Raw genomic sequence first — 16,020 nt, 5'->3', positions numbered from 1 at the left:
ACCTATGCTTGGTTAAGGGGGAGCATAATGTTGTACTCTTTTTCCCTTATTGAGGTTTTTATCCCAATTGGTTTTTAGACGGATGAGTGTTGCATCATAATGTTGTATGAAGGCCTTAGACGGATGAGTGCTGCAGCATGTAAAATTGCATGACCCCAAACAGTAATTGGTGGCTTAGTTCTCATTATTAATGGTCTAGCTATATATTGAAGACGTTTTATTAACGACACAGCTAAGTCATTTTGTGTATGCACATGAGGAACAGAGTGTTCAACAGTGATTCCAATTGACATGCAATAATTATTGAATGATTCTGATGTAAATTCACCAGCATTTTCAAGTCTAATTTTCTTTATAGTATAATCAGGAAATTGTGCCCTTAATTTAATTATTTGTGCAAGAAATTTTGCAAATGTCATATCACAACTTGACAATAAACAAACATACGACCATCTACTAGATGCATCAATTAATACCATAAAATATCTGAATGGTCCAGACGGTGGATGGATAGGTCCACATATATCACCTTGAATTCCTTTCAAGAACTGCAGGTTCCAAGAGAAGAGACTTCACATGGTCAATCCTCTTTTGTAAACTTTAAACCTTTCAAAGGATGACCATGAGTACTTTCAATTATTTTTTGCATAATTGTTGAACCAGGGTGACCTAAACGGTCATGCCATAAAATCATAGTTTTTGGGTCTTCTTTTACTACCAAATTACATTCAATTTTATGTATATATATGTATAATGTAACCCCGAAGGCAATTTTGGTAGCTTTTCTAAGGTTTTCTTCTTTCCAGACACCTTAGTAGTAATATTAATATATTTCATATTGCCTTCAGTTACATTTTCAGTGTCATACCCTTGACGATATATGTCATTAAAACTCAACAAATTTCTCTTTGATTTAGGAGAATATAAAACATCATTAATGACAAATTTTGTTCCATTTGGTAACATGAACATAGCATTACCTGTCCCTTCTATTAAATCAGCAAGTCATGAGATAGTATTTATCACACCTTTAGTAGAATTTAAGTCAGTGAAATATTTCTTACTTTTGAGGATCGTGTTGGTAGTTCCACTATCCGGGATGCAAATGTCTTTGACATGTTCCTTGTCTGACCTTCTTAAAATAAAATCAAGATTAAAGATAGGAAAACAATAAATCAATATAATACATCCAACATTATTATTCAATAATCAAATATTACACAATGCACACCACACAAGTCATACATATTATTAAGTAATTCAAGCACACCACACAAGTCACACATATTATTAAGTAATTCGAGCATACCACACATTATTCAAATACTTATTTAATTAGTTACTTAATTCATATTCATTTCATTTTCTTCTTCAATAAAATCAGCAGTCTCAAGGTAGATAGTATCATTATTGGGTTCAACTTCATTAATATTTAGGAGGCCTATAATTATTCACATATCCTCGTCCACGACCTCGACCACGAAAGTGGTTTCGACCGTGATTTCTGCCTCGACCATCAAAATGAGCTTTACCCCCTCGTCCTTTATGACGATTATGGCCACCACGCCCATGATTAAAATGTTGTTGCATTTATTTCGGGGTATGCTATTGTTCCTGTGGGACGTGTCTGGTGGTTTTTTATCATGAGCTCATTGTTTTGTTCTGCCACCAAAAGAGTTGGGACCAAATCAGAGTACTCAGTAAATCCCCTCATTCTATATTGTTGTTGCAACAATACTTAGGATGGATGGAAAGTTGAAAATGTTTTTTCCAATTTCTGTTCTTCAGTTATAACCACGCCGCAAAATTCTAATTGTGCAATAATTTGGAGCATGGCAGAGTTATATGCAACAACACTTTTATAATCTTGGAACCTTAATTTGTTCCACTGATCCATTAATGAGGGTAACATGACTTTCCTTTGATGTCCAAATCTTGCCTTAAGTTTGTCCCATAGTATTTTGGGATCCTTGGCATTTGAATATTCTGTTTGTAATCCATCATCAAGGTGGTGTTTAATTATCCGATTTACTTTCGATTTTTCCATTGCTAATTCCTGTGAGTCAGCTGTTTGCATCCCTGCATTATCTCCTTCTAGAATTTTATCGAGCCCCTCACATGCAAGGTACTCAGTTAAGTTGTTGTTCCATGTTATGTAATTTTCTCCGGTTATGTTTAGAATTTTGAAATGATGCTTAACGTTTGACATGTTTATATCTAAAATACAAAAGAACACAATCAATATTTAATGTATAAACTATGACAAAAAGAAAAAATTATTTTATTCAATAGCTATGATTACAAAAACCATGATTCTATCAGCTAATAAATCAGGCTAATACCAGTAATGGTAAAACAACAAATATTGTTACTACTATAAAAGGTTCTCCTAATTCTTCAGATTTGGTGATCCAGAAAATGAAAAACATAAAGACAAGTAGAGTAATAAGCATAAGAAAAAATTTAAACATTTTGGAAATGTGAATAAAAGTTTGAGAATGGTATAAAGACTTATGAGTGAAGGTGAAGTATTTATAGTGTGAATTTTATGAAGTGTCCGTTACGTTACCGTTTGTTGCCGTTGGGAGATAGTGGAAAAATGTAAGCTTTTACTGTTCATGGCCGTTATGTGACCGTTATGTGGCCGTTAGGAGATATGAGAAAAGTGTTAAATTTTATTGTTTGTTACCGTTGGGAATGAGTAAAAATATTCTAAGTGTGTTAAAAATCATCTAGCTCTTAAGATGCACAAATGGAGTGAACAATATATAAAGTTAATGAACATATATGATAATAACATATTAATATTTAAATAATATCAAATTTCAAAATCTTAATTATAAATCTTTCGTGAAATAATATTATTGACTGAGATTTTAATCTTCCATTAAGAATTAAAGTTAACAATATTATAGATGGGGATTTTATTCTTCCATTTAATATGAAGATTAGCATTATAGATGGGGTTTTTGGATACCTCCATTAAGTATAAAAGTTAGTCATACATATGGAGTTTTAATCCTCCATTAAGTATGAAAGTTAGTAATATAGACGGGGTTTTGAATACCTCCATTAAGTATAAAAGTTAGTCATGCATATGGGGTTTTTAATCCTCCATTAAGTATGTAAGTTAGTAATATAGATGAGGTTTTGAACACGTCCATTAAGTATAAAAGTTAGTCATACATATGGGGTTTTTAATCCTCCATTAAGTATGTAAGTTAGTAATATAGATGGGGTTTTGAATACCTCCGTTAAGTATAAAAGTTAGTCATACATATGAGGTTTTTAATCCTCCATTAAGTATGAAAATTAGTAATATATAGATGGGGTTTTGAACACCTCCATGAAAATTAGTATTATTAATCAAAAATTATCTTTTGTGATATTATGGGGATTTTAGACCTCCACACAAAATTTAAATACGTTTTCTATAATAAGTGAGTAAAGTAGTGATAATAATGATAATAGCCACTCTAGTTATAAATCACTTGACAAATTGCCAGTTTTCTATAACCGGGGCAAATAATAATTATAATTATCATAAGATTAAAGTAATAAGGATAGATGATATATACCTAGTGGTGGTAAATCACTTCTGATAGAAACGATCATGCTGATAACGTGTTGAGAAAATCAAATATTTAAGTATTCTTTAAGGACTAATATAATGATATAAATTACTAATGTAGTTATAATACTATAAATATATATTATACTAATTATGAGAATGAAGAGAATGAAGAAGTTTGTATGAGATTACTTATTGCTCTCAAAGTGTGTCTTTTACATGATCCAAAGGGTGGTATTTATACTATTAAAGCCATGAATAAAATAACTTAGATTTACTATTGTAAGTTGACATTTACATTGATAATTTTACATTACTATTTTAAGTTGACATTTTAGATAGATATTTCAACATTAATAGTAACCAATGTCTTTCATGATAATTTTGTTGATTTTCCAATTTATTATAACATATAATATGTTGTGGTTGTGGAATTCTGAGTATGAAAAATCACAAGATGCTTGTCACAAAATGCAAAACAGCTTTCTCCACCCCACATTTTTAAAAAACCTCAGAGTGTATTATCAGAGAGGACAAAAATATGTTCAGAAAATATACACATCCACCACACAAAAATTGTGTTTTTTCTTTGACATATGCATCCGAAGTGGCTTTTTATGGCGATGTTTCATATTTTAAAGTGAATTGCTCATTTTAGAAAATCATGTCGCGGATAGCATGATCACAGCTGTAGGAAATTAGCTAGCTTCCATAAGTTGAAAATGATATTTGCCTTGTTACAAGTTGGTGGTAATGTACCTTTCCACCAAATTTACACTACAACACTTAATTAATGACCTCATTATGTAATTATGCATAACATAATAATTGCAAAGTGACCATCAATCTTGAATTCATCACCTATGAATATAATGAATTCTGTTTTCTGCAAAGTATTTTCATGTGAATATGAAAACCCTTGTTAGATGTGCATTGGAAATGGAATAACTTCAAATATATTTTTCATTTATGAATCTTAAATAGATACATTATTATTACAAAACATGGTAAAAATTAATTGCCCTAAAAGAAGAGGAAAATTCTTGAATTTTATCTGCAACAACCTATACTACTTCATTGTGTTCTTATTGCTTTGATCCAATCAAGTTCAAGTCTGAAATCACCTGGTCCGGATTTAGCACCTGGAACACCACCCTCCGCATTGACAGAAAGAGACATGCCAAGAACACGGGATGGATTCATTTCAATTTCTTCATCTATAACATTCCCTCTCCAAGTAGGTAGATATCGAGCTAGAGGAATCTGGTCAATCGATGAAATTACTAAGCACACGTCCCTTATGCCAAAGATTAAAATTTACAATAGAATAGCATGCAACTAAATGTTCAAGTATCACTACTAGAGTGTTTAATATGGGCCAATGATACCCCAATGCTTCACCTTTGTGTTCATAGAAAACCAACAAGGCACAAAACCAAGCTACAATTATTCTATCATATCTTTATGTTCTCTACTAAGTTTCAAATAGTAAAGATGGGTGCCCAGCAAGACACGGTTTACTTGCTAACAAATTGTCAAGTTGATTCTTTAATGAGTAGAAACAATGGCAGATGATGATAAACTGACTGACATAAGCAGTTCCATATATAAGCAATACAGAAATTCCCATCGGACATCGGTTCATATCCATTCTTGACCATTAGTTTACTAAATGGAAAAGTGAAGTTTAAAAAAATGTAGCATAACATGCAAAAACGACGATTTGGTACTATGTTTGCATAGCAAATTTTCAGCATTCTAGTTTAATACCATACCACACCACCAGCAAACCACCAGAGGGCATTCACAAAACTCAAGTTAAGTTCACAATTCATCACACGATTCACAATTCATCACACGAAAAAGTATAACAAGTTCAAAATCAATGGGCAAATTGACAAATCACAATGTTCAATATTACTAACGAGTGAAGCATGACTGGACTAGGTTCCTCTCATTGGGGCTGAATTTAGCTTAGTAGAGCTAGGTTCCAACTCATCGGAGTTGGGTTCATTTGCATTGTTGTCCTTTTGTTTTAATTGCAAACTTGCAACGATGTTGTTCTTCATGTTTTCTGGTTCATGTGACTTTGTTTAATTTGGGACTATGATGTTGAGAGTTGAGACACAATAGAACATCGTTGTTAGGATATAGAACAAAGGTAGATTAGAGTAGTTAAAGTAGTTATGAGATATTAGAGAAGTGGATTGGTTATTGGTTTAGTTAGAGTCTTGTTCATGGAAGGTGACATCTCGAGAGATAGAATTTATGAGATAGTGGATGATAACATTTGTAACCCTTTTGGGTGGAAGAATACCCTAGAAAGACACATTTTAAGGCTCTAGGAAGCATTTGTATAAATAGGGGAATACAATGTTAGAAAGGGGTATCTTATGAATAAAGTATTCTCTATTGTGAAGAGGGAAACCCTTGGAGGAGAGATTCTCTCCTATTCTATCATATTTCTTAAATAAAGTGTTCTTTCTATTGGAATGTTAAATGCGTCTATGTAGTCGAGTGTTATAACTATAAGATTAATGTTTTGTGCACTATGAAGCCGTATCATTCAATTGTTGCATTTGTGCATTTTAAAAATCACTATCATTTTAGGCATGTAAAGTACCCACTAAATTGTAGACCTGTTCAATCGCCCTCAAACTCCTGATTCTATGTGAGTCTATCTAGGTTTACATGCAAACAATTTGTAAGTGAGTTAACCTGATTTAGGACCCATTTGGATTTAGCTTATTTTTGAGCTTATGAAAATAGCTTATGCAAACAAATAAACTTTTATGTTAATTTATAAGTTTTCACTAACAAAAATTGTATCTTTATAAGTTGTTTTCTCATAAACTACCTTGAAAAACTTATTTATTTGTATAAGCTGTTTCACATAAGGTCAAAAATAAGTCAATCCAAACGGGCCCTTAACCAAATACGTTAAACTTTTGAGAGAGTTGGTTCATAACAAGCGTGTATTAATGCTAAACAAGACACTATTTCTAGTCACTAGAGCATTTGTAAAACATTGCAGTGGTAGGGAAAGTCTTCGAAAGAAAAGTGGATTGAAAGTTACAAGAGCAACGTGCATGGGCTTTCAATGCACCTTATTGAGTCCTTATTCCCAAAGTAAAACCACGTCAAGTAAGATAGCCTATATCTATGGCAGGAAAAAACACTCACAGGTAGCAGATAATTATACTTCCTACAAAATAGCAGGTTATCACAACTCAAACAGAATGCCTAGTCGGACATATCAATCATTAGATTGTAAGCAGTGAGACAGAAATGGGACTTACCTTTGCAATGTACCAGTTATCTTTGGGGACATAAATAAAGGATTGCCATGAGTTATCCTCCATTTGTCCAGGTGAATTAACCCAATTCTCGGTATAGATCTGCACCATTATCAAATTACTACCAAAGTACCAATAAATGAAACTTATGACCATCTAATTGCCTGTGATAACATTTTGGCATTGGAGAAGGAAAGCACACTCACAGTAGATATATAACTTCTGCCATCTCCTTTAAGTTTCATAGCAATAGTATCATATGAATCCAAGTCAATGAAGCCATCAAACTACAAAAACACAGAATTGCGGAAAGGCAACTTAACTTAGGCCTTGTTTGGATATATCATATATAGACTCTGTTTGAATAAACAACTTAATTAAGCACTTATCATATAAATGTTTAGGCATAAGTTATTTCTACAACAAAAGATAAGATAAAGTCAAACTATAACCAAAAGTTATTTTCATAAGTTCCCCCAAACGTTCTTATAAGTGCTTATGCCACTGAATAAACTCAAATAAGTCAATCCATACAGGCTCATACTGCTTAACTAAATAAGCGCTTATGTATAAACTATTCTATGATAAAAGATAATATGGAAATAAGCTGAAAATAGTTATTTTCATAAACTATCAGAGTTTATGGAAATAAGCTGAAAATAGTTTACGAATATGTCATAAGTTATTTCCATTAACTCTTTGAAATAGTCTCAAAGTGTTAATGTCAAAAGATAAGCTCAAATAAGTCAATCCAAACAGACCCAACATAAAAACGAGAATCACGCATCGATCACACAATTCAATCCAATCTGGACTACCAATCAATGTTACCATTGAACAAAACACCAACCTTTTTAGAGCGCATTCCACAAAAACCACCTCTACTAATATTCCATTTAGCACCTTGAGTAACCTCAAGAGAAAGATTCCCAGAGAAAATTCCAGTACTTGCACCATTTTCAGATTCAGGTATCTGCAGAGATGCAGATGATAAACCTGAATAACAAAAAAAAAATAAAAAAATTGATTAAAAACCCTAAAATTAAATTAACCAAAGTTACAAACTTTATTAACACAAAATAATTTGGTAGTAATTAGGAAGAAATAATAATGTACCTCCAAATTCAGAATCAGAATATAAATGCCATTTCTTTATTTCTTGCTTGGAATTGAAGTTGAATATATATTTTTCAGGTGGTGGCATCAAATCATCAAAACTACCAGATAAAGCTTTTGAAACCAATGCATAAAGTTAGAGAAAGATCAAATAATGAATCAAATTGTTCAAAGCATGAATATTGGAAAATGAATACCTTTCTTAGTAGCATCCATTGATGATTGGAACAGTCTCCTTAATCTCGACATATTTCTCTTTCTCTCTCTACACACTCCTCTCTCTCTCTCTCTCTCTCTCTCTCTAAACCGAGCTTCCTCTCACCGCCACCAGAGCAGGCGGTGACAGCTTCAGCCATCAACCATGTCTGTAAATGGGCTTTCTTCTTATGGGCTTCATATTTGCTTGGCCCAAATTTATAATTATCCATTGAATTTTGATAATTATACCCCCATTTTAACAAAAAGAAGAAAAGAGAAGAAAAAAAAGGTAGAAGAAGACATTTAAGGGTCCGTTTGGTTCGGGGGTTTTGGAGGGGAGGGGAGGGGAGGTGAAGTGATATTTTTAATTTTTTATGTTTGGTTCAATTTTTTAGGAGGGGAGGTGAGGGGAGGGGAGGGATTCAAAACACATTTTAGACCACTTTTTGCTTCCCCCAAATTGGGGGGATTTGGAGGGGAGGGGAGGGGAGGCATTAAATGTTATTACAATTTTAATTATGTTGACATAATTATCCTTATATTTATTTTTAAATACCAAAATCATCCTTACTTGCATTTTTAATGTTGCTAACTTGCTATTTTTTTGTGTAAAAAAAAAAACTTGCTACTTTTTTATTATAAAAAGAGAACTTGCTATTTGTTTAGGTTATATACAATTTTATCATATAATTGTTTTGCCTACGTTTATATTTTGTTGCATGTGATTAATTTGTTTTATATAACTTTTTGCCTTTGCCTATTACGTTAAAGGTATATATATAATTTTTTTTATAAGATTAAATTTTAAATTTTTGTGTGCAGTTTAATTTTTATAAATTATTTATTAGATTCAATCAACCATCAAGATAAAAAAAATTAACATCAACAAATAATTACATTTGTGGAGTTTCGAGTCTATTGAGTTCTTATATTTAAATATTTATAAAGTGAATAATTTTAAAATTATGAGACTCTTATAAATTATAAGGATAAAAAAGTAATTTAATTATATCATCCCTCCCATCCCCTCGTGAAGCAAACATATTTTCAATTAAAATCTCTCTCCTCCCCCTCCCCTTCCCTCTTTTGAACGAAACACATCTGCAATTAAATTTTTTTCCCTCCCCTCCCCTCCCCTCTATAAAAATCCCTCCCTCCTCTTCTACTCTTTTGAACCAAACAGACCCTAAGAGAATCTGACACCTTAAGCTCTGTTTGATGAAATTAAGATGTAAGCTTAGCTAAAAAGTTAGCTTATAGTTAATAGCTAATGTAAAAAGTTGGAGGTGTAATATAGTGGTGCACACATTTTGACTCTATTTAGTAAAAAATAGCACATAACGGATAAATTAGTTTATAGCAGATGAACTTATAGTGAATAGTTTATAAGTTATCTTTTAACTTATGGCGAATAAACTAGCTGATTGAATTTATAGTGTTTGGTAAAATTAGAGGTTGAACTACTTTATAAATATGAAATGACAAAAAATATATGTTTAATTAATATTTAATTTTTTTTAAGTAAGATGACAAAGTAAAATTGGAAGGAAAAAAAAAACTATAAGCTACTTGAAATAGCGTTTGAAAAATAAGCTATAAACTAGTAAAATAAGCTATAAATTCTTTTTTAAAAACGTTTATCAAACATATCTTTTTTGGTCATATCAACTTATAAGTTATAAACTATAAACTTAAAATCTGACCTTACCAACTAAGCTTAAAAATATATTGTATTACGAAGAAAAATGAATTTACCAAAACTTTCCTCTCAAATTCTTCTATTTTTTTCCTTTGGAATTCACCCGTCCTTCAAACTCGCAAACAAAGCCTAAGGAGAAATATATCCATTTGTGCTCCTAAATTAATTTTTTTTATTTCCAATTATACATCTCCATTAAAAAAAAATTACAGACCAAGACTAATCTTTTCTTTCATGTGAATCAGATATCTTCTGTACACAACTTGAGCGACTAATCTTTTATTAATTAGAATATAATTTTTAGAAATCTTAATAAAGTAATAGTTAGGCATTTGTTCTTGTTGTTCTCTTCACTGCTTATACACATGTAGCCGTAGGAGATTCCAGAATTAAATATTCCTATATTTATTTTCTAATGATGACAAAATTCCAGTCTTTTGCCAACTAGATAAGATTATATGCTCAATTAGCATATGAACAAATAGTAATAATAGGATAAACAACATAAGTAATTTTGTGTGTGAATATGAATATAATAGAAAACAGAAGCATTTGATTATACTACGGTATGTAAAATAAGTAATATTAGATCGAAAAAGTTCTAAAGTTAATTCAATGAGTTTGCCAAGTAAAATATTAATCTAATATAATTTTCTTAAATAAACTTCTATATTTTTTTTTTTGGTGAGTAATAAACTTCTATATTTTAAATAAGTAAAAAATATATATACTTATTATCATTTGTTCACTTTGACTTGACTTAATTATATAATATCATACTAATCGTTAGTTGGTTCAGTCGTGATTGACGCTGAATTTAGTAGGGAGGATCATAATTCAATACAGTGTAACTACGATCGATGGAAGACTAAAATCACTTTATGCTAGAACATTCCCCAAAACCAAATGGTAGTGTAAACAAAAAAAATGGGAACTCATTCAATTTTGTTGTTATATTTGTGATTTTTTTTTCTTCTAATTTTCCCACATAAAAATATATATACAAGATTTTATTTTTGTTGGCATGAGTAAATTTTTTTCTCGTTGAACAAAAAAATTTAAGTGAGTTGAGTTTCGAAGACTCAATAAATTAGGACAGACCTTAGCTAGTACTGCTAACAAAATATTTACAGATCATTCACTTAAAAGTACTGCTCACAAAGTATTTACAGATCATTCACTTAAAGTTTCACACCGACAACAACAATTTTTTTTTTTTTTTTTTTTTTTATAATTACAACAACGAAATTTTAACACAAACACTGTTGCAAATAAAAATTAATTGGAAAGTCTTCATAAAATCCTAAATTAATTGATTTTTTGTTTACAAAGATCATTTACAAATTTAACCAAGCTGTAAATGGATAATTTAATATAAAATAAATCGTGCATGGCTAAGCCAACATTGTTGTTACGGCATCCAACTTTGTCTAGGGCAATTGTACAAGGAACAAACACATCATTATCAATTTCATCGTCGCAGTGAAAACAAATTTTCTTTCACAAATCAACATTAATTTAAGGGACATGAACATGGAATATTTCAAGTACATCATCAAGTACCTCAAGGACTACTATTTAAGAAACAATTGTCTCAAAGAATCTATATAAATCATTCAATAGAAAATAAACTAAGGGTATATCTTTTGCAATGGGAGCTAGAGAAAGCAAATTAAGGAAATGGATTAGTGGTGGAAATGGTCACTACAAACGTATACAAGGTCCTATGTTGTTGGCACCAAAAGGTTATGTTCCAATATGTGTTGGAACAAATGAAGACACTTGTAGGAGATTTATGGTTCACACAAGAGCACTTGGTGATGCATTTTTTTGTGAATTGTTGGGTAAGTCTGAGGAGGTATATGGGTTTAGTAATGAAGGGGTTTTGAGGATTCCATTTGAACCACGAGATTTTGAGGAGTGGTTTATTGGAAGGTCCAACACAAAGATTAAAATTAAGAAGAGAATGGTAATACCAACTTGATTATTAGAGATAGCATATAATTTTTATATGCCTACAACTTTTGTTATAAATCGAAGTTAACCACTCTTTTTTCATTTTGCATTGTTCTGAATCTTTTCAGTTCATCGAAAAATATTTTTTAGTAGTGTAAATTTTATCGGAAGATATTTCTAAGTAGTATATTTTTTTCCTATGTGAACAATACAACGGGAGAAGGGCATCCACCTTAATTGAACATGTTTCTAGGTTGATGGGCTTGCAGCTTGTGGATATAAATTTTTTGGTGTATATATGATATAATATAATTTTTTTTTTTTCAATAGTACTTTGATGGAGGTTTGCACATTACTGAAGTTGCATTCTATTTAATAGCAAAAACACTATTACTAATGAAAAATTAGAGACCCATATGGGTCTGGTATCAAATACAAAAGGTGAAAAAAAGAAAAGAGGGTATTTCTCCTATCCACACCCTCTTTCCATGATTTATGGCATACAATGGGCTAAATGATTAACAACGGCCCAACATTCTTCCAACATAGAAGTTAGATAAACAGTCATTTTGGTCCCTGAAAGTGGCACTCGCTGTCATAATAGTCCACGAATCATCAAAAAACAATTTAAGATCCCTGAAAGTGACTTCCGTTAGTCAGAATAGTCTCTGACGTTAGTTTATGTCAAAGAACCGTTCGGTAGTACTGATGTGGCCGTTTGGTTGACTTTGTTGACCAATGCGTGTCATTTATTTTTAAAAATTGATGCCACGTAGGCAGGGACCAAATTGAAGGTAAAAAAAAAATTCAAAAAAGAAAATGACACGTATTATGGCATTTCTTTAAAAAAAAAATCAAAAAAGAAATGCCACTTCTTTTGTTTTTTTTTTACCTTCAATTTGGTCTCTGCCTACGTGGCATCAATTTTTAAAAAGAAATGACACGTATTAGTCAACAAAGTCAACCAAACGGCCACATCAACACTATCAAAGGTTCTTTGACAGAAACTAACGTCAGGGACTATTCTGACTAACAGAAGTTACTTTCAGGGATCTTAAATTGTTTTTTGATGATTCGGAGACTATTATGACAGCGAGTGCCACTTTCAGGGACCAAAGTGATTGTTTACTCAAGTTAGATAGTTGCTTCTCGTTCCCTTAAAATGATCAATTTTTTTCATGTCCCTTTGTTTATCGGGAGATATTTTTTAGTAGTGGAAATTTTATCGATATATTTTTCGATAGTATTTTTTCTAGTTAAACAACACAATGGAGGTGAAGAGCAACCATCAAGAAGTGATTGAAAAGGGCCCAACATTCTTCCAACATAGAAATAACTGATTTTCATGCATCATTTATTTAAATATATATATATATATATATATATATATATATATATATATATAGAGTCAGGATCCGTTGACACCAACTAGTTTGACACCAAATGTTACACCTCTCAATAACGTTTTAACCGATATAAATTTTATAAAATCCACCGTTGGATTGAAAGTTTACATCATATAGATCATTTGTGTAAAATTTCAGACAAATCCAAAATCATTTGATATGCTATTGAGACACATAAAGATTAACGGCATTTAAAAAAATACAAAAACCGTTAATTTTGATGTATCTCAATAACATATCAAATGATTTTTGATTTATTTGAAATTTTACACAAATGATCTATATGATGTAAACTTTCAATCCAACGGTGGATTTTATAAAATTTATATCGGTTAAAACGTTATTGAGAGGTGTAACATTTGGTGTCAAACTAGTTGGTGTCAACGGATCCTGACTCATATATATATATATATATATATATATATATATATATATATATATATATATATATATATAAGATAATTAATACACATGAATAAAAGACGAAGTACGTTGCGCCGCTAACCCTTTTCGAATTACAAAACAAAACCATTCATTTTAAATATAACATTGTTATGCATGACTACTTAAGATGTGAAAAGTGTCAAACATAATTTTTAAAAAATAACATAGACAATTTTTCAATATGCTCATTAATTTAAATTTGTCTAATTTGTTTTAGTATTGTTCTAAGGTATTGTCTGATTTAATGCATGCTCTTCCAATAATTTGTCTTTAGTTAAAAAGTATCATAAATGAGTCAAGTAGTTTAAGTATTTATAAATTGCTCTTAATTCAATTTTTAAACAATATTGGAAGACTTTTCTAGTATACCATTACAACAAAGATTAAGTTAAAGAATTATACCATTAAATAAAATAAAGTAAAAGCAATGAAATTAAAATAACTAGAGATGTATAATTAAGATTCTTTCTTGGGTCCTACGGCCATATGAAATTGATGTTCATGCACTAGAATATACAAATATTGTTAGCTAGTAGACAATAAGCATTTCTTATAGATAGCTAATGAAGAGATAAGGCCTCACATATTGTTAGTAATAATGGAAAAAAGTGGAAGAAAAATAAGAAAGCGATAGACACTGTATATTCTCCAATGTTTTTTTTGTTTCTATCTATGTAGAAAGAAACAGCTGGCTAACAACTAGTTGAACCCTTCCAACATCTTCTTCTATGTTATGTAGTGATATAAATTATCGAAAATGTTTGATACACATATAAGTTGCGCACCTATGTCCTGAGAGTTTAATTCTGTTGATAGAAATATCACATTATAGTGCAGTAGCTGGAGTTCGAACCTCAGACACTTCACTTATTCAAGTTTAAGAAATTAAGTTGGATTTTCTAACCACTAGGCTACTGACAATAAAAAAAAGGGCACGCCTATATCTTTAGAGATCTAAAATAATTTTTATTGAGATGTTTTAAATTTTTTCCTCAAATATTAATAAAACAAAAGTTTCTAAAAGATGAAATAAATAATTAAATTGTTGAATCCAAGATTTGAACTCCTGTCCCAGAAAATATGAAGCATAATGAGGTTAGTAAAGTTTGACAAGTATTATAAAGTGATTTTTTTTTTTATTTTAAAAATATTAACTATGGAAGTTTCAAAATAACTTTTCTATATTGATTTCTTTAACTAATACTTCGATGATTCTATTTAACATTTTTCATATTATTTTGTATATTATATTATATACAAACAAAAGATTACGTATGGTCTTCTGATCCCACTTCCTATCAACTCATACACAACTAGCTAGTAAGCTCAAATCTGACTCGTTAAATTTATCAACTCAACCTTTCCTGTCGATGATGTGGGCTCAAAATTCTTAGATCATGCTAACCATAGAGAGAGAGATGTAATTGAAGTTATGTATGTAAAAATTCTTAGATCATGCACAAATTTCCTAGGTTTTAGCTAAATTTATTTCTACAACTATCTCCATAGAGAGAGATGTAATTGAATTTATGTATGTAAAAAATAAAAATGATATATAAACTTTTTTCCAAAACCTCATTTTTATTTATATATTTTACTATATCATCCCTACAAAATTTTCACAGTTTGAGTCTACCAAACATTTTATACACACAAAAGAGTTATATTTCAAATGTCTGTTGAGTTCCACATTGAATAAAACAGTGAGTGTTAAACAATTTATAAGTGAGAGGATCCATAAACATAATGTATTAAGGTTTCGGGTTAAGATGTGATGTCCAACTCACTTGTGTACTTGTTCAAGATTCAATGTGATGATCCCTAACAAGAAGTCAGAATCAAACACTTGACTATCCGTTAAGGGTTCAAACTTTTTATACTTAAACTCATTTTAAAACATTTTGGTATTATGGTTTGGATTCTGGTCCATGCATATTACAATGTAGGGCCGATCTCCTGTTTTTAGAGATAACATGCAAATGTTTAAAATAGCCTCTTAGTGAAAAAAAAAAAAGAATTTTCTAGAAATTTTTTCATCTTAGTAATAATAAAAAAACAGAATGGGATTGTGTGGTATCGTCTCTATCATGTTTGATGTTTCCTTATTTTTTTAGTCACTTTTCCTTCTTTTTTTACAGTAAGTTTTGTTTCCTAAATCCTTTCCATCTTTTCTTTACCTTCTTTTTTAATTCAGAGATTGGACCTTTGCATTTTGCCGTAACATATTATGTTTTGTACCCTTCCCAATTTATTGATACTACTATATTCTTCTGTAAAAAAAAATTGAGGCCCTCATTTTTTGGAAATCTATTATCATAACTTATGTTGCACATG

At 30.7% G+C, this 16,020-nt stretch overlaps 3 protein-coding genes across 3 annotated transcripts; 1 reads left to right on the top strand and 2 right to left on the bottom strand.

Moving 5' to 3' along the window:
• Window positions 1-1,738: 1,738 nt before the first annotated feature.
• LOC123886717 lies at window positions 1,739-2,209 on the bottom strand. Its single transcript, XM_045936009.1, has one exon. It carries the CDS (start codon window positions 2,207-2,209, stop codon window positions 1,739-1,741), a length of 471 nt encoding a protein of 156 aa, XP_045791965.1.
• A 2,295-nt stretch (window positions 2,210-4,504) lies between these two features.
• Window positions 4,505-8,325, bottom strand: LOC123887525 (probable complex I intermediate-associated protein 30). The gene is made up of 6 exons (XM_045936851.1): window positions 8,181-8,325; window positions 7,984-8,097; window positions 7,718-7,863; window positions 7,074-7,154; window positions 6,871-6,969; window positions 4,505-4,834 (listed from the first exon to the last, which is right to left on the bottom strand). Exons 1-6 carry the CDS (start codon window positions 8,230-8,232, stop codon window positions 4,646-4,648), a joined length of 681 nt encoding a protein of 226 aa, XP_045792807.1. The 5' UTR covers window positions 8,233-8,325; the 3' UTR covers window positions 4,505-4,645.
• Window positions 8,326-11,531: 3,206 nt separating this feature from the next.
• On the top strand, window positions 11,532-11,864 carry LOC123886716 (auxin-responsive protein SAUR40-like). The gene has a single exon (XM_045936008.1). It carries the CDS (start codon window positions 11,532-11,534, stop codon window positions 11,862-11,864), a length of 333 nt encoding a protein of 110 aa, XP_045791964.1.
• Window positions 11,865-16,020: the final 4,156 nt, after the last annotated feature.

The sequence above is a fragment of the Trifolium pratense genome, linkage group LG5 (assembly GCF_020283565.1).
Source record: "Trifolium pratense cultivar HEN17-A07 linkage group LG5, ARS_RC_1.1, whole genome shotgun sequence".
In the NCBI taxonomy this organism is placed as follows: Eukaryota; Viridiplantae; Streptophyta; class Magnoliopsida; order Fabales; family Fabaceae; genus Trifolium; species Trifolium pratense.
This window is presented reverse-complemented; position numbering and strand designations above follow the sequence as displayed.